This window comes from Emys orbicularis, chromosome 15, assembly GCF_028017835.1.
Source record: "Emys orbicularis isolate rEmyOrb1 chromosome 15, rEmyOrb1.hap1, whole genome shotgun sequence".
In the NCBI taxonomy this organism is placed as follows: Eukaryota; Metazoa; Chordata; order Testudines; family Emydidae; genus Emys; species Emys orbicularis.
The window spans coordinates 6380462-6399109 of record NC_088697.1 but is presented as its reverse complement, the minus strand read 5'-3'; the positions used below and the strand labels follow the sequence as shown (position 1 = coordinate 6399109).

At 47.2% G+C, this 18648-nt stretch overlaps 1 protein-coding gene and 1 pseudogene across 1 annotated transcript in view; one reads left to right on the top strand and one right to left on the bottom strand.

Moving 5' to 3' along the window:
- The window catches only part of LOC135889520 (zinc finger protein 184-like), a 129835-nt pseudogene that overhangs the window by 48137 nt on the left and 63050 nt on the right, over positions 1 to 18648 (bottom strand).
- Positions 1 to 18648, top strand: part of LOC135889456 (zinc finger protein 501-like) — a 106151-nt gene that overhangs the window by 37679 nt on the left and 49824 nt on the right. Inside the window, exon 3 of the mRNA XM_065417326.1 lies at positions 7633 to 7767. Coding sequence (XP_065273398.1) covers positions 7633 to 7767 — 135 coding nt within the window. The remainder of the gene's footprint in view (positions 1 to 7632; positions 7768 to 18648) is intronic.

The window sequence follows — 18648 nt, the reverse complement described above, 5'->3', positions numbered from 1 at the left end:
GAGGGTTCTCTGAGGGGTATCTGGAGTCCCTGGCCATGGGATTCTGGGGGCTGCATCCCAGGTAATATCTGGTGGGACTCTGGCTGGGAGGTCTGGGCTCTGGGTACTGGGGGGTGTCTGGGGGCTGCTACTAACCATGCTCCTTCTCCCTCATTGGCTTGTGCCAGAATCCTGGCTCCAAGCATTACCTGGCATTACCCAGCCACGCCCAGTCACTGTGATAACTTTCTATCCACTTATCAAACACTGTGAGTGTGAAACCACAGAGTTTGCTTTTCTCCTCTCTTGAAAACTGCAGGAACTTCCATTTCCATTGGGAAAATTTGTTTCCTTCTCCTAGATCTGGGGTGTAGGAAGGTGGGATGGGGGTTAGCACTCCCAAACAATGATCTCTTCAAAGGCATTCTGGACTCATTCTTTCTGAAATATGGTTTCATTGAGATGATTGTTAATCCAGAGTCACTGTATGGAAAGACAAGGAGTGACTCCAGATGGACAGTGGGGCAAATGAGACCAGCAATTCTGCCTGTGAGGAGGGGCTCTCATTAGCTGCTCTCCCCAGAGAGCTAAAGGAGGGAAGCTGCTCAAATGCTCTGTCCCTCTCTGCTCAGAATATTGGGGTTCAGCTTCCTGGGTCAGACACTGTAGCCTCCATTGTGATCTGGGAGACCAGGCTTAGCAGCTGCTGCTCTGCCAGCATGGGTTCTGTGTTGGGAAGTGACCTTAATTAAAGCTTCTTCTCTGCCCAGCCAAGGTGATGAATTTCTCCAGCTGGTACTAGCCCCCTAGGGCAGCCCTGGGCCCTGTTAATACTAAATTCTGAGCCAGAGACTCCAGGTAACTAAAAGAAATGAAGGGAAAATGCTGAGGGTCTGGCATTAAAATGACTCTACACAAACAGACCCCCCCACCCCAGTCATTTCTCCTCCCATTAGCAATTTCAGGAGCAAATCCAGCCATGGGGGAGCAAACAACCCAGGAATGGGACTTTCCTACCAGACGGGCAGGGAGAGGGGACAGGGAAAAGGAGATAGAATGAGAAAAAGAGACTGAAAGGGGCTGTGGGAGAGAAGAGTTTTGAGAGAGATTTCCAGATCTCTAATCTGCCCAGACAGATGTATTACTGCATCCGGGATAGAATCACTTTCCTGTGAACAAGATAAGGATCAGACAGAGGAAAACCCAGTTCCTGACTCCATATCGCTTCTGATGGGGTGTGGCTGCCCTGGGGTCAGTGTCAGAGGGAATTGTCGAAAGTGACTCCTTTGGTTCTGCGTTTTCCTAACATTGTGTTCAGAGACTTTGTTATGGGATGGGGGAGGGAGAAGGGGGGAGGTTAAAAATGTCTCTGGGCTTAGCCTGGCAGGAGGTGCCAGATCTACGCTGTAATAAAGAGATCACGCATTTTCTCAGCATGGCAGAATGTAGGATGTCACTCTGCAGGGAAAGGGCCTGGGGGAAGCATAATGTGAAATTAACTAAAGCCTGTTCAGAAACCTCCACAACTGCCCTTCTCACCCAGACAGGCTGGAGAATGATGTCCATGTTTCGCTCCAGTTCATCCCATCCTCCGATGGGACAGGGGAGAGAAATGGCTGCAGAGGAGCCTGTTCAGGTAGGGATTATCAGGGGGTTGCTGGTGCGTTCCTGCTGGAGGAGAGGGATAGCAAATACACCGGAGATGGGAAGGTTTGCACAGTCTGGTTTGGAGGTTGAAGCGGGGCAGGAAATTCACAGGGTGGAGAAAGGCAGGAGGACAGGGTGTGGCAAACCTGCTGGGAGTTGTTTAATAAGTGGCCTAGATTCTAGGACCAGACCCATGAGGTTCGGAGGTGGACATGCCCTAATTTGTTAAACAGAAAATAACCCACCTACATGGGGCTAGGAAAACTGACCAGACTCAGTGCTGGAGCCTGACCCGACTAACCAGCGGCTGGTGTGAGACATGAATTGGGCACACATGAGTCAGGCTTAGGGGAGATTCCCCTCCCTTCATATCCAGCTCCTCACAATGGGGAGGGTGTTGGGCTTCCTACCAGGGAGCTCTCCTTGGACCTTCTAGGGACTACATCTCCTCTATCAGTCTGTGGCTAGTAGGTGTGTGATGGATCTGCTGGGAGAGAGGAGGGGCTCTCTCTTCATCCCCTCACCCTGGTGTTTCCTGGATGCTCTGAGCAGGGTGGGGGTTGGACTCTGTTGACTGCGATCCACCCAGAGCTTCCCTTTGATGGGCTCCTCTCCTCCACAAATAGTGGGGCTGTGAGTGGAGCAGCAGGTACTGAGTGTTGGACTCTTGCTCTTTCAGAGGCCAGTGACCTTTGAGGAGGTGGCTGTGTATTTCACCAGGGAAGAGTGGGCTCTGCTGGACCCTGCTCAGACAGCTCTCTACAGGGATGTCATGCAGGAGAACTATGAGAATGTGACCTCGCTGGGTAAGGATTACTGTCCCCTCAGTTCTTGGTAGGGGAAATTAAGAGATAAGTTTCACCCCAGCCGCACAATGCCACCGCTACTCTGTCCTGTTTCAGCATCACCCCAATATGCCACTGATTCCCCCCCCCCCCCCCCCCCGCTGCAGAACACTTTGGGAACAGAGCACAGGAGCAGTGTCAAATATCTCCTGTTTGCTCATGTAAAACTGGGGGTTAGGTCCAGCATAATGAACAGACGCTTCCTACCCCTGCCCTTCTCTTCAAACCCTGAGCCTACTCCACCCAAACCAGAATGTGCTTGGGGTGTAACGAGCAGGCTGCTGGAGTCAGAGCTGCTAGTTCAGGCTCACGTATCACACAGACACTCCGTGCGTCCTTGAATGCTGGCTGGGGGTATCCAGAGAAGGAAGCTCAGTGGCAGATTTAGCGTTAGTGGGGCCCTGTGCTCAGCTTCATTTTGGGGCCCCTCCTTGGGACCCAGCCAAGAAAAAGAACATTCTCTCTTATGTCCCCTCACCCCCATTTTTCATTCTTTTTCCCCCTTCATCCTCCTCCTATAAGTAATAGGAAGTAAATGAAAATACAGTGCGGTACCTTGATTGTTTTTGTAGTCTAACTTATTTTTCCAGAGACCACTTGAAAATCGCTGAGGGTCTCGGCGGATCACTTAACGATCTTTCCAAATATTGTTTGTACCGTTAGCTAACTATTGTAAAGTGCTTTGGATAAGACCCCTTTATTTAAAAAAAAAAAGTTGGGGTGTGGGGTCTGGCCAGGATTTAGGGTGTGGGAAGGGCCTCAGGGCTGGGTGTGCAGGGTCTGGGAGGCAGTTAGGGTGCAGGAGCAGGCTGGGGGTTGGGGTGCAGTGTCTGGCCAGGAATTAGGGTGTGGGAACGGGCCCAGGGTTGGGGTGTGGAGTGCTTACCTGGGGCAGCTCCCATTTGGTGCGAGGGGTGCAGGTGGGAATGTGGGGGGTGCAGGAGTCAGGGTGGGCAGGAGGCTGGGGGCATGTGAGGGGGTGCAGGAGTCAGGGCTGGGGGTGTGTGAGGAGCTCCTGTTTAGTGCTCAGGGAGGGGGTGGGGATTTGGGGGGGTGCAGGAGTTAGGGCAGGGGCCTGGGGGGTATGTGATAGGGGAGTGCAGGGGCTCTGCCCTAATTCCACCCCCTTCCACAAGGCCCCATCCCCACCTCTTCTCTGCCTCTTCCTCCTAGCGTGCTGCAGTCCCGCTCCTCCCCCTCCGTCCCAGAGTGACCTGAGCACCGGCACTGTTTGGCAGAGGGGGACGCGCTGGGAGGGAGGGGGAGGGAGGGAACTCGACACAGGTGGGGGAGGGGGGATCTTGGCTCCCAGTGGATGTGGCGCCTGCAGCAGGAGCCCCAGCTGCCCGGCACTGGGGCCTCCTGTCATTGGGGGGCCCCATGCCAGGGGACCTGTGTGTTACTGTAAATCTGCCTCTGAGGGAGCTCCAGCAGCAGAACATTGAATCTCACCCAGGATTACAGATGACACAACTCCTCACTGCTCTGGATTGCCCCCCAGTATGTGAAAATGGCCTAGGTTGGTAGTGACACTTCTTGAGACCTGGAGAGTCTTGTTCCCCCATCCCCATGTGTAATAGTCACAATCTCGCTTTCCTGCAGGCTCCTTGGATTTTTGAGTCCCTCATTGCCAAAGTCACATGACCCCGATTCTTATTTTTCACATTCTGCTTTTCCAGACTAATTAAGAGTCCGTTGCTCCTGAATTATTGCTTCTCATTTCCCAGTTTCTCCACACCCAGATATTTTCCTACTCCCTCCCCTTACACTGAACTCATTAGTTTCCCTAGTAGATAAGAACGGTCATACGGGGTCAGACCAAAGTTCCATCTAGCCCAGTATCCTGTCTTCCGACAGTGGCCAATGCCAGGTGCCCCAGAGGGAATGAACAGAACAGGTAATCATCAAGTGATCCATCCCCTGTCGCCCATTCCACACGTTGACTGTGTGTTGTGTGAAGAAATACTTCCTTTTGTTTGTTTGTTTGTTTTAAACCTGCTGTCTGTTAATTTCATTGGGTGATTCCCAGTCCTTGTGTTATGAGAAGGAGTAAATAACATTTCCTTATTTACTTTCTCCACACCAGTCACGATTTTATAGACCTCTCTCATTTCCCCCTTCATCTCTTTTCCGAGCTGAAAAGTCCCAGTCTTTTTAATCTCTCCTTATACGGAAGCTGTTCCATACCCCTAATCTTTTTTTTTTTTTTTTTTGCCCTTTTCTGAACCTCTTCCAATTCCAATCTTTTTTCAGATGGGGCGACCACATCTGCATGCAGTATTCAAGATGTGGGGGTACCATTTCATCAAGGGCAATATGATATTTTCTGTCTTATTATCTATCCCTTTCTTAATGATTCCCAACATTCTGTTCGCTTTTTGACTGCTGCTGCACATTGAGTGGATGTTTTCAGAGAACTATCCATAGTGAGTCCAAGATCCCTCTTGAGTAGAAACAGCTAATTTAGACCCCATCATTTAATATGTATAGTTGGGATTATGTTTTCCAATGGGCTGCAATATGTGCTATCCTGACATCTAGCACTGCTGAGATCCTGCATTCAGGAATATCCCTGCCCTTCCTGTTCCCTTTCTCCACTGAACCCCACCAGCCCGTGCTTACTGTTCCCAGCTTCCCCAGGACACTCTCATTGTCCCTGGACCTCTCTGTCAGCAAGAAGCAGTGCCAGGGAGACTTGCCCTCTGTCTGGAGTCTTCTAATTCTGGGACATGGATTTACTTTCTCTGTGTTTTAGGAGACTCTTTGAAATTGAGTGTCTGTGACATTAATCACAGTACAATCTGGACTGTTGAACAGCTGTGTCCCCTCAGTTCCCCAAGCTGGGGTGCCTTTTACACTGCTTTACTGTGAGAACAGCCACTCCTGGGCAGTTAACACACAGTCTCCAGCATGTAACGCGCTCCCAGCTACACAGTATTGAGTGCTGCTAGACAGTGACTCACAAATTACAGTACCCCACAGGAGAACCCCATTAAATGCTTTTGTCCCAGACTTCCTCCAGAAATGTGCATCTTGCACTGTCCAGCACACTAGTGAACATTGCAAGCTCATATGAAGTGTGTCATTTCATCAGTGGAATATGACATGCACCAGCCTTGTTATCCCAAATGGAGTTTCCAACACACTTTAATCCTGTGACAAAGTGGGAATGTTCTTAATGTTTTCTTTGAACACTGGGTCGGTGCTGGTGACGTAGCAGGGAGTGAGGAGCATTGACCTGGGAAGATTGTAGGGAAGTTTTACTTGGACTGTCTGCATTGGGGATGGGAGACTTTCCTTGAGGGAAGATACCTGAGCATGTAACATGAGAACCCAGCAGGGGGGTGTAACGATGCAGTTCTGGCGGGACCCAACTGAGAGTGCCAATTCAGGACTAATTGCTTAAAACAGGGCAGTTACAGCCCTAGGCTAGGGTTTTTCCACCTCTAAGGCAAACCAAACCAGCCAGACTAAGAGGACTTTGGTCTCACCCCACTGGCTAACCACAAGTCTTACAAGCAACTCCCTTAGCCACTCCAGTTTCCCAGTATCACCACGAGTGCCACTCGTTATGGGGACAAATGGTTATGAAAACCAATACCCAATAAAAGAAAAAAGGTTCTCCTGATCCCATAGGACCAAGCCCCAGACCAATATACAAATCAGATCTTACCCACAAATCACGCTGTTGCCAATCCTTTAGAATCTAAAATCTAAAGGTTTATTCATAAAAGGAAAAAGATATAGATAAGAGTTAGAATTGGTTAAATGGAATCAGTTACATACAGTAATGGCAAAGTTCTTGGTACAGGCTTGCAGCAGAGATAGAATAAACTGCAGGTTCAAATCAAGTCTCTGGAATACATCCCCAGCTGGGATGGGTCATCAGTCCTTTGTTCAGAGCTTCAGTTTGTAGCAACGTTCCTCCAGAGGTATGAAGCAGGATTGAAGACCAAATAGAGATGAGGCATCGGCCCTTTTATAGTCTTTTCCAGGTGTAAGAACACCTCTTTGTTCTTACTGTGGAAAATTACAGCAAAATGGAGTCTGGAGTCACATGGGCAAGTCCCTGCATACTTTGCTGAGTTACAAGGCGTATCTGCCTTCTCTCCATGGGGCAATTGTATAGCTGATGGTCCTTAATGGGCCATCAAGCAGGCCAGGCAGAGCTAACACCAACTTGTCTGGGACATTTCCCAGAAGCATAACATAAGTTTGAAATATAGACAGTACAGAGCCAATATTCATAACTTCAACTACAAAATTGATACACACATATAGACAGCATAATCATAACTAGTAAACCATAACCTTGTCTTAGACACCTCATTTGACCCCCTTTATACAATATTTGGGTGCCACTTCAGGACCTTGGTTGCAACCATGTTCTATATGGTCCCAGATTATGTCAATAACGTCATGGGGGTTGGAGATCAGGTGACCTCCTGGACCGGGAAAGAGACAAAGGGAGAGGAGGGGCTGGAGACTTTCCATTTTGGAGCTGGCTGGGAGAATGGAGGCGAGGGCAGACAGACCTCCTAGCCTCCCCTGGACCCCCAGAAGGACCTGACTAAGGGGTCCTGTTTATTCCTACAAGCTCTGGTTTTGACTGTGTTCCTGTCGTCTAATAAACTTTCTGTTCTACTGTCTGGCTGACAGTCATGGTGAATCGCAGGAAGCCAGGGGTGAAGCGTCTTGTCTCCCCCAAACTCCGTGACAAATCCAAACACACTGGTTCAATAAAACAATAAAACAAGATTGTTAACTTCCTGAAAAAAAGATTTTAAGTGACTACGGGTAATGAGGCATAGAATTTTTTACAAAAGAAATGCAAGGTAAAACACAAACTAATGTCTAAGTTAACAAGCTAAAATGGATTCAAAGCTAATGTTTCTCTCACATATGCTGAGACAGGCTGGCTTTCCTTTCAGCCAGGACTCCCCCCTATCCCGCCCCTGCCGCCCAAGTTCGGTTCTTCAGGAGTTGTCATGAGCAGAGGGAAAGGGGAGAGAGAGAGTCTCAAGCATTTTCCTCATCTCTTTTTATAACTCAGTCCTTTGTACTAGAAACAACTTCAGTTCTCATCTGAGTCATGGTGACAGGCTGTCATAGATATGAGCTTCAAATGGTCCCTGTGATGGACTGTTCACTAGCAGTTCAGCCCTTTCTGAACATCAGAGAATCCACACAGGGGAGAGGCCCTATGAATGCCGTGAGTGTGGAAAATGCTTCACTCAAAGAGCAGCCCTTTCTCAACATGAGAGAATCCACACAGGGGAGAGGTCCTATGAATGCAGTGAGTGTGGGGAAAACTTCACTCACAGGTCATACATTATTAGGCATCAGAGAATCCACACAGAGGCGAGGCCCTACGAATGCAGTGAGTGCGGGAAAACCTTCACTCAAAGATCACGCCTTTTTCACCATAAGAAAATCCACACAGGTGAGAGAACCTATGAAAGTAGTGAGTGTGGGAATACCTTCTCTTAGCACTCAGCCCATGTTAGCCACCAGAGAATCTGCAAGGGAGATCAACACCATAAAAACCTCTAGGGCTATCAATACCGTTTTTTCTTTAATACTTTTTCTGATTCCCACATAGTAACTTTTAACACTGTTTGAACAATTTGCAGCAGCCTTATCCCTCAGCTTGTCCAGATGAGTGGCCCATTTTTTCTTTTGCAGTTCACCCAGTTTTGAAGTGGGCCCATTTGTCCTTTCTATCAACTCCATTGTCCCATGAGTAATTTGAGTGTGCCCTTCCTATCAGGAGCCAGGGCGCATCACATTTATACCATTCCTCCTATTACAAAGTTATTGTTAGAGTAACCAACGATACAGATTGTATCATTGCCAGTTGTTCTCACGTTGCTCTAGGTTGTGCTGAAGAGCAGTTATATTGGTACCTTTTCAAATTACATTTAAATGAAGAGGAGCAGGGCAGGGGGGAAAAAGTATCATTTCAGCCTCTGTGACACTGGAAGGAGACAGGATGACTCAGAGATTCCTTCCTTCCCCATCGCTGCAGAACTGTTACCTTTTTTCTGAGCTATGCAGAGTTAATCTTCATCACATTCTATCCATCCACTTCTCAAAGTGTCATGTAATTTTCTTCATTGTCTGTGCTTGGAGATGATGCTTTGACTTCTTTAATCCTATACCAGAGTCCCTATAACTGGAGATGAAAGTATCACAGGCCTGGAAGGGGAATTCAAATGGATCCCAAACACAGTGTGATCATTTGGAGTTTAAATCCCAGGTTCTGTCTATTGGTAAAGCCACTTCTGGCAAGGTGGCTGTTCTGTCCCCCATTACTGGGATGCTAGGATACTAAAAATTTTGTAAATAGCCTAAATGACTATTGAGACAGGTGTCAGTGAAGCTGGTTAGAATGGATCAGAGGAGAAAGTGATAAGGAGAAATCTCTTGCCCTGATTCTGAATAATCAGATATAAACTGCTCTGGAGTTTCACTCCACACTTTCATTGTCATGTATTCTATCTCTCTGTGATGTGGGTTTCTATCTTTCCTGAAGGCTCTTTGGTCACCCAATTGGATATTAGTTCAGTTTGATAGGATGTAGCTCAGATTTATTGGAGAAGTTAGGAGAAATAACCATTTGCTAAGGTCATCATTTTTCACTTCAGCTTTGATTTTCCCCCCATCCCTCCATGATGACATGGAGAAAGTTCAAGTGCAGTTCTGTCAACAGGAGAGAACTTTCCAATTTACTGGACATGCTAACAAAGAAACAGCGGTGATTTAAAATCTCCACTCGGAAATGGTGAACAACAGCAGAACCCCAACTAACTGAAGGAAGTGCATATGATCACAGTGTAGTTCAATTGTTGAAGTCAATATTGTCTCTGATGATCTGGGGAAAGAATTCCAGTGTAAGTGGTTTTGAACTTGGCAAAATGTCCATGTATTTGGTTCCCAAAGCATTTGTAACCTAGGCCCTACAGAAGTTCTCTCCTAGCTTATCCTATGGTATGGGAGATGCTGCCCTTCAAGACGCAGATGTTGAGGAAATAGAAGTGGGGTTTTTGTTGAATTTATCCTTTGTAGTTGGTAAAAATGTGTATAAAATTAAATCAGTGTTGGAAATCTAATAGCTGCAGATAAATCGCTATTTTTAAATAGAAACTCCAGCTCTTGTAACTTGTAACAGGGATTCTGTTCCAGGCCTCTATCCAGTCCCTTGACTGGAACTGTGCCACCAAATTTAAAAAAACTGGGCATGTTTTGGGAAGCCATTCCTCACTAACACTGCTGAGATTTGAAGATCTTTTGTAAAGGATTCTACTTCAGAGAACTGTAAATTTACCCTAACCAAGGCCAAGGATTTGGAAAGAACTGGGATTGAAAGAGTACACACTCAGTTCTTCGTTTCCACTCCAGTAAAGGAAGCTATGGTGACCTATGACCCAAGGAAAGTTGTTTGTACAACTCCACTTCCTAGAGCAGTGTCACTGATTACAGTTCCAGAGGATACCAGGATTAGTCTGAGAACAATCATCCTTCACTGTTTGGATCCAAAGAGAGAGTGCTTCAGAGGACGTTCCTTCCCCATGGATCCCATACTGGCTGCCTGATTGAGTAACAAGGACTTTCAGGCTGTAGAAATGATGGTAACCAATGAGGGAATGAATGTGTCAGGTTCCAGTTTCAGACTTCCGGATACTCGCATGTTGAGTCCTGATTCCATGGTTCTGTGTCTGACGCTATGGCTGCACAATTAAGCTTATGTTGGTAACTGTACTGCTGTAACGCTGCTATTACAGATGCTCCAAGCCAATGGTAGAGATCTCTCCCGTCGGACTTTATTACTCCAGGTCCCGCAAATGGTGGCTATGTTGGCAGGAGAAGTTCTCCTGCTGATGTAGCGGCATCTACAGAGGGGGTTAGTGCTGTGTAACTACATTGCTCAGTGTTGTGGATTTTTCACACCCCTGCGCAATAAACTTTTACCGATAAATGTCTTTAGTGTAGACCTGACAGTTTTATCTTGTGTTTTATGCATTTACATCACTTCTCCTCTACCTCCTCCTACTATGAAAGATTAAAAAGTGTGAGAAGAGAGGTATTTTTCCTCATGATGCAAACATTCCCACGTAGAAGACCCCTTCCACCAACACACATGGCAGAAGAACCAGAAATATATGAACTCACAGAAGTGGTTGGGACCTACCTTGGGACAAACCACAACTTGAGCCAAGGTTCAGTTGTTGGCAGTGGGGATTAAAACAAAACTAACACATGACAAGAATTTGTGATCTTTGAATATGGTGTTGTTTCCAATGAAAATGAAATTATAGGTGAAGTTATTGGTTAAAGAGTAAGAGACTAATTGTGTGATCAGAATTATTTTGGAAAACTGAGAGTTGTCTTGTTTTTTGTTTTGTTAGTTGTACAGGAAATGATGGCTAAGCTTGAAAAGTTAATTTGATTTAATTTACCCCCGGTAGTGTAAGGAGTTCTGGTAGAAAACCTCACTCCAAAGATTGGGGTGGGAGAATGTGTGTGAGAAAGAGTGAATAAGAACATAAGAATGGCCATACCGGGTCAGACCAAAGGTCCATCCAGCCCAGTATCCTGTCTGCCAACAGTGGCCAATGCCAGGTGCCCCAGAGGGAGTGAACCTAACAGGCAATGATCAAGTGATCTCTCTCCTGCCATTCATCTCCACCCTCTGACAAACAGAGTCTAGGGACACCATTCCTTACCCATCCTGGCTAATAGCCATTAATGGACTTAACCACCATGAATTTATCCAGTTCTCTTTTAAATGCTGTTATAGTCCTAGCCTTCACAACCTCCTCAGGTAAGGAGTTTCACAAGTTGACTGTGCGCTGCGTGAAGAAGAACTTCCTTGTATTTGTTTTAAACCTGCTGCCTATTAATTTCATTTGGTGACCCCTAGTTCTTGTATTATGGGAATAGGTAAATAACTTTTCCTTATCCACTTTCTCAACATCACTCATGATTTTATAGACCTCTATCATATCCCCCCTTAGTCTCCTCTTTTCCAAGCTGAAGAGTCCTAGCCTCTTTAATCTCTCCTCATGTGGGACCCGTTCCAAACCCCTAATCATTTTAGTTGCCCTTTTCTGAACCTTTTCTAGTGCCAGTATATCTTTTTTTAGATGAGGAGACCACATCTGTACGCAGTATTCGAGATGTGGGCGTACCATCGATTTATATAAAGGCAATAATATATTCTCAGTCTTATTCTCTATCCCCTTTTTAATGATTCCTAACATCCTGTTTGCTTTTTTGACCGCCTCTGCACACTGCGTGGACATCTTCAGAGAACTATCCACGATGACTCCAAGATCTTTTTCCTGACTTGTTGTAGCTAAATTAGCCCCCATCATATTGTATGTATAGTTGGGGTTATTTTTTCCAATGTGCATTACTTTACATTTATCCACATTAAATTTCATTTGCCATTTTGTTACCCGATCACTTAGTTTTGTGAGATCTTTTTGAAGTTCTTCACAGTCTGCTTTGGTGTTAACTATCTTGAGCAGTTTAGTATCATCTGCAAACTTTGCTACCTCACTGTTTACCCCTTTCTCCAGATCATTTATGAATAAGTTGAATAGGATTGGTCCGAGGACTAACCCTTGGGGAACACGACTAGTTACCCCTCTCCATTCTGAGAATTTACCATTAATTCCTACCCTTTGTTCCCTGTCTTTTAACCAGTTCTCAATCCATGAAAGGACCTTCCCTTTTATCCCGTGACAGCTTAATTTACGTAAGAGCCTTTGGTGAGGGACCTTGTCAAAGGCTTTCTGGAAATCTAAGTACACTATGTCCACTGAGTTCCCCTTGTCCACATGTTTGTTGACCCCTTCAAAGAACTCTAATAGATTGGTAAGACACGATTTCCCTTTACAGAAACCATGTTGACTATTGCTCAACAGTTTATGTTTTTTTATGTGTCTGACAATTTTATTCTTAACGATTGTTTCGACTAATTTGCCCAGTACTGACGTTAGACTTACCGGTCTGTAATTGCCGGGATCACCTCTAGAGCCCTTTTTAAATATTGGCGTTACATTAGCTAACTTCCAGTCATTGGGTACAGAAGCCGATTTAAAGGACAGGTTACAAACCTTAGTTAATAGTTCTGCAACTTCACATTTTAGTTCTTTCAGAACTCTTGGGTGAATGCCATCTGGTCCCGGTGACTTGTTAATGTTAATTTTGTCAATTAATTCCAAAACCTCCTCTAGTGATACTTCAATCTGTGACAGTTCCTCAGATTTGTCACCTCCAAAAGCCGGCTCAGGTTGGGGAATCTCCCTAACATCCTCAACCATGAAGACTGAAGCAAAGAATCCATTTAGTTTCTCCGCAATGACTTTATCGTCTGTAAGCGCTCCTTTTCTATCTCTATCATCCAGGGGCCCCACTGGTTGTTTAGCAGGCTTCCTGCTTCTGATGTACTTAAAAAACATTTTGTTATTACCTTTGGAGTTTTTGGCTAGCCGTTCTTCAAACTCCTCTTTGGCTTTTCTTATTACATTCTTGCACTTAATTTGGCAGTGTTTATGCTCCTTTCTATTTGCCTCACTAGGATTTGACTTCCACTTTTTAAAGGAACTCTTTTTATCTCTCACTGCTTCTTTTACATGGTTGTTAAGCCACGGTGGCTCTTTTTTAGTTCTTTTACTGTGTTTCTTAATTTGGGGTATACATTGAAGTTGGGCCTCTATTGTGGTGTCTTTAAAAAGCGCCCATGCAGCTTGCAGGGATTTCACTTTAGTCACTGTACCTTTTAACTTCTGTTTAACTAACCCCCTCATTTTTGCATAGTTCCCCCTTTTGAAATTAAATGCCACAGTGTTGGGCTGTTGAGATGTTCTTCCCACCACAGGGATGTTGAATGCTATTGTATTGTGGTCACTATTTCCAAGCGGTCCTGTTATAGTTACCTCTTGGACCAGCTCCTGCGCTCCACTCAGGACTAAATCTAGAGTTGCCTCTGCCCTTGTGGTTTCCCATACCAGCTGCTCCATGAAGCAGTCATTTAAAGTATCGAGAAATTTTATCTGCATTTCGTCCTGAAGTGAAATGTTCCCAGTCAATATGGGGATAATTGAAATCTCCCACTATTATTGAGTTCTTAATTTTGATAGCCTCTCTAATTTCCCTTAGCATTTCATCATCACTATCACTGTCCTGGTCAGGTGGTCGATAATAGATCCCTAATGTTATATTCTTATTAGAGCATGAAATTTCTATCCATAGAGACGCTATGGAACATGTGGATTCACTTAAGATTTTTACTTCATTTGATTCTACATTTTCTTTCACATATAGTGCCACTCCGCCCCCCCCCCCAAGACCTGTTCTGTCCTTCCGATATGTTTTGTACCCTGGAATGATTGTGTCCCATTGACTGTCCTCACTCCACCAGGTTTCTGTGATGCCTATTATATCAATATCCTCCTTTGTCACAAGGCACTCTAGTTCACCCATCTTATTATTTAGACTTCTAGCATTTGTGTACAAGTACTTTAAAAACTTATCACTGTTTATTTGTCTGCCCTTTTCTGATGTGTCAGATTCTTTTTTATGTTAATGTTTATCATCTGTTCTGGCCCTTACATTATCCTCTTCCATCCTCTGCTCCTGACTAGAACCTGGAGATTCTCTATCAAGAGACTCTCCCCTAAGGCCTGGTCTACACTAGGCTTTTATGTCGAATTTAGCGCCGTTACATCGAATTAACCCTGCACCCGTCCACACCACGAAGCTATTTAGTTCGACATAGAGCTCTCTTAAATTCGACTTCTATACTCCTCCTCAACGAGAGGAGTAGCGCTAAATTCGAAATGGCCATATCGAATTAGGCTAGGTGTGGATGGAAATCGACGGTAATAGCTCCGGGAGCTATCCCAAAGTGCACCACTCTGTTGACGCTCTGGACAGCAGTCCGAGCTCGGATGCTCTGACCAGCCACACAGGAAAAGCCCCGGGAAAATTTGAATTCCTTTTCCTGTCTGGGCAGTTTGATTCTCAGTTCCTGTTTGGACATCGTGGTGAGCTCAGCAGCACTGGCAACGATGCAGAGCTCTCCAGCAGAGATGGCCGTGCAATCTAATAGAAGGAGGGCCCCAGCATGGACTGATAGGGAAGTCTTGGATCTTATCGCTGTGTGGGGCGATGAGTCCGTGCTTTCAGAGCTGCGCTCCAAAAGACGGAATGCAAAGATCTACGAGAAGATCTCTAAAGCCATGGCAGAGAGAGGATACAGCCGGGATGCAACGCAGTGCCGCGTGAAAATCAAGGAGCTGAGACAAGGCTACCAAAAAACCAAAGAGGCAAACGGACGCTCCGGATCCCATCCCCACACATCCCGTTTCTACGAGGCACTGCATTCCATCCTAGGTGCGGCCGCCACCACTACCCCACCACTGACCGTGGACTCTGAGGATGGGATATTGTCCGCGGCAGGTTCCTCGTCGGACATGTTAGCGGACGGGGAAGATGAAGAAGGAGATGAGGAGGACGAGGCAGTCGACAGTGCTGGCACCGCTGATTTCCCCGACAGCCAGGAGCTCTTCATCACCCTTACCGAGATCCCCTACCAACCGTCCCCATCCCTTACCCCGGAGACAGAATCAGGGGAAGGATCAAGCAGTAAGTGCTTTAAATATCTAAACATTTATTTTTACAAGAACTGAAATATTTATAATATTAACAATGGCTTTTTCCTAAAGTGCTTAAACATGTAAACAATAATCTGCAAAAAAACTGGAATATTTACAATAGTAAGAAAGGGTTTTTCATGATTTGTCTGCCTTAGGCTCTTCACAATTTAGTCCCAAGTATTTAAAATTTTTTTTACAATGTCCGGTAAGTCATGATTCTGCTGCCCAAGACGCTCCACTCTTTAGTCCCAGTGCACCTACGCGAAAATCCGGTCAATATGGCCGGGGATAGAGGCGAAATCCTCATAGGAGAACTCCTCGTAGGTCTCATGAAGGTACATTTCCACCCTGTTCATCAGGTTCCTGGGTAGGGCGATCTTATTGGGCCCTCCGTGGTAGGACACGTTTCCGCGCCATGACACCATCAGGTACTCTGGTATCATTGCCCTGCAGAGCATGGCGGCAAACGGCCCTGGTTTCTGAAGGCTTTCTCGAAGCATCCTTTCCCTCTGGGACTCCGAGATCCTCAGCAGGGTGATGTCGCTCATGATGCCCTGCTTTGAATTAGGGAGGGGAATGTTAGTATTGGGACTGCTTTACAGCCACGCGGTGGAGGGAGAGGGGCAGCATACAGGGATCTTTCCCTGGGACAGCCGCGAGGGGGTGGGACAGGGGCATAGTTCATGCTGTCCTGATTGCTGGCAGCAGAGACTGGCATTGCTTTCAATGTGAAAGGAGGCCAGTGCTACTAGTACAGTGTTAAGCAGCCAGAAGTCTACGGCTTACCATGATTGCATGCTACAGAAGTTCAGGTGTCCTGCCACGCTTCTCAGATAACTGCAAGACCACTGCAAGACCCCAGGCACTGAAGGCGAGGGCCGAAAATTCGACCTTGTCCTGAGTGCGCATGTGAGAGGTGCAGTGCATGGTCTTGTTCACAGAGAAAGACTAGGTTCTTTGTACACAACTTCATTTATCTGTCTCAGGAATTCACTCCATTTTTCCCATTCACACAGACACATCTGCGACTGTCTCCCAACCCAGCCTGTCAGCACACTCCCAGAGGCTAGCGCAGATTAGGAGGAGGAAGAAGAAGACGCGGGAGGACATGTTCTCAGAACTAATGAGCTGCTCCCGAGCCCAGGCAGCCCAGCAGACACAGTGGAGGGAGAACTTGTCACAAATGCACCGAGCAGTCATGGAACGGGAGGAGAGGTGGCGTCAGGAGGACCAGCAGGCTACTGAAAAGCTGCTTGGACTAATGAGGGAGCAAACGGACACACTCCGGCACCTTGTGGATGTTCTGCAAGACCGGAGGCAGGAGGACAGAGCCCCGCTGCAGTCTATCTCTAACCGCCCTCCCCCGCCACCAAGTCCCACACCCCCCTCACCCAAAGTACAAAGAAGGAGGGGCGGAAGGGCCGTTAAAACTTTCAGTCAACCCCTGCAGACTGCTCTAGCACTAGAAGGCTCTCATTCCCCAAAATTTCAAAAGTCCTTTCCTACACACCTCACAGAAGCCCCCGTGCAAGTTTCAACCCCCAAGTTTCCTGTGTGGTTCATAATAAAATATTCGTTTCTGTTAATTACTGTTTCCATGATTTTCTTTTGGAGGACAGTCTGTCTGAAGGAGGGGAAGGGGCTTGGTAATTGGACAGGACAGTCACCTTTACCAGGGTACAGAGGCGGGGTAAGGTCCAGCATCAGGACACATACCCAGTGCAGTGACTAGTGACCCTGGTCAATCTGGGAGGTGGTTTTCATGTTCTGGGGGGGGGGTTGCTCTGTGACTTTGTGGCGGGGGAGGGCAGTTACAGATCAAATGCATCACAGAGCCGCGCAGCAGGGGAGCTGTAACCCTCCTCCCCCTGCCAGACAGTCACATAGCTGACACATACACGCTGTCCTGCCCAGGAGGGCTGGCAGGCTCTGTTGGAACAACCAGTCCACCACTGCGGAACCTGTCATTCCTGGAGTTTAGAAGCATCATTTGCATCACAACCCTAAACCCGCACCCCGCCACAGTCTGCGTCCCAGGTTTAAAACATTCCCGCGAAAACAGTAATAAAGACAATGGTGTTCATTAACAAAACAGAACAGATTTTATTTTTTGGGAAGGGGGTGAAGGGGGTATGTAACTGGAGAGGATAGTCAATGGTAACTGGGTAAAGAAACGGTGGCAAGTTCAGCTTCTGTGTCCACAATCTTAAAATTCACTGGTGACCCTGCTCAGTCTGGAAACTGTCTTTCAAAGCCTCCCGGATGCACAGTGCGTCCCGCTGGGCTCTTCTAATCTCCCGGCTGTCTGGCTGGGAGTAATCAGCAGCCAGGCGATTTGCCTCAACCTCCCACCCCGCCATAAAGGTCTCCCCCTTGCTCTCACACAGATTGTGGAGCACACAGCAAGCTGCAATAACAATGGGGATATTGGTTTCGCTGAGATCACAGCGAGTCAGTAAGCTTCTCCATCTCCCCTTGAGACGGCCAAAAGCACACTCCACCACCATTCTGCACTTGCTCAGCCGGTAGTTGAACAGTTCTTTTTCTGTGTCCAGGGCGCCAGTATAGGGCTTCATGAGCCAGGGCATTAGCGGGTATGCTGGGTCCCCGAGGATCACTGTAGGCATCTCCACATCCCCAAGAGTTATTTTGTGGTCCGGGAAGTAAATACCTTCCTGCAGCCGTCTAAACAGACCAGAGTTCCTGAACACGCGAGCGTCATGAACCTTGCCCGGCCATCCAACGTTGATGTTAGTAAAACGTCCCTTATGGTCCACCAGTGCTTGCAGCACCATCGAAAAGTATCCCTTTCGGTTGATGTACTGGCTGGCCTGGTGGTCCGGTCCCAGGATAGGGATGTGAGTCCCATCTATAGCCCCACCGCAGTTTGGGAATCCCATCGTGGCGAAGCCATCTATGATGGCCTGCGCGTTTCCCAGGGTCACTACCTTTGACAGCAGTACCTTCACGATTGCCTTGGCTACTTGCATGACAACAACCCCCACGGTAGATTTGCCCACGCCAAAGTGGTTCGCGACTGACCGGTAGCTGTCCGGCGTTGCAAGCTTCCAGAGGGCTATGGCCACTCGCTTCTGGACAGTCAGGGCTGCTCGCATCCGGGTGTCATTGCGCTTCAGGGCAGGGGACAGCAACTCACAAAGTTCAAGGAAAGTCCCCTTCCGCATGCGAAAGTTTCGCAGCCACTGGGATTCATCCCAGACCTGAAGCACTATGCGGTCCCACCAGTCCGTGCTTGTTTCACGGGCCCAGAATCGCCGTTCCACAGTATCCACAAGACCCATTGCCACCGTGATGTCCTCGGCACTGGGTGTCGTGGTTTCAGACAGGCGTGTGCTACTCTCGGAGTTCAGGTCCTCACCCCGCTGCCGTAGCCTCCTCGCCTCATTTCTCTCTATCTGCCTCTGGGAAAGGTCGATGATGAGCTGCAATGCGTTGACAACGGCCACAACTGCAGCGATGGTCGCAGCGGGATCCATGCTCGCAGTGCT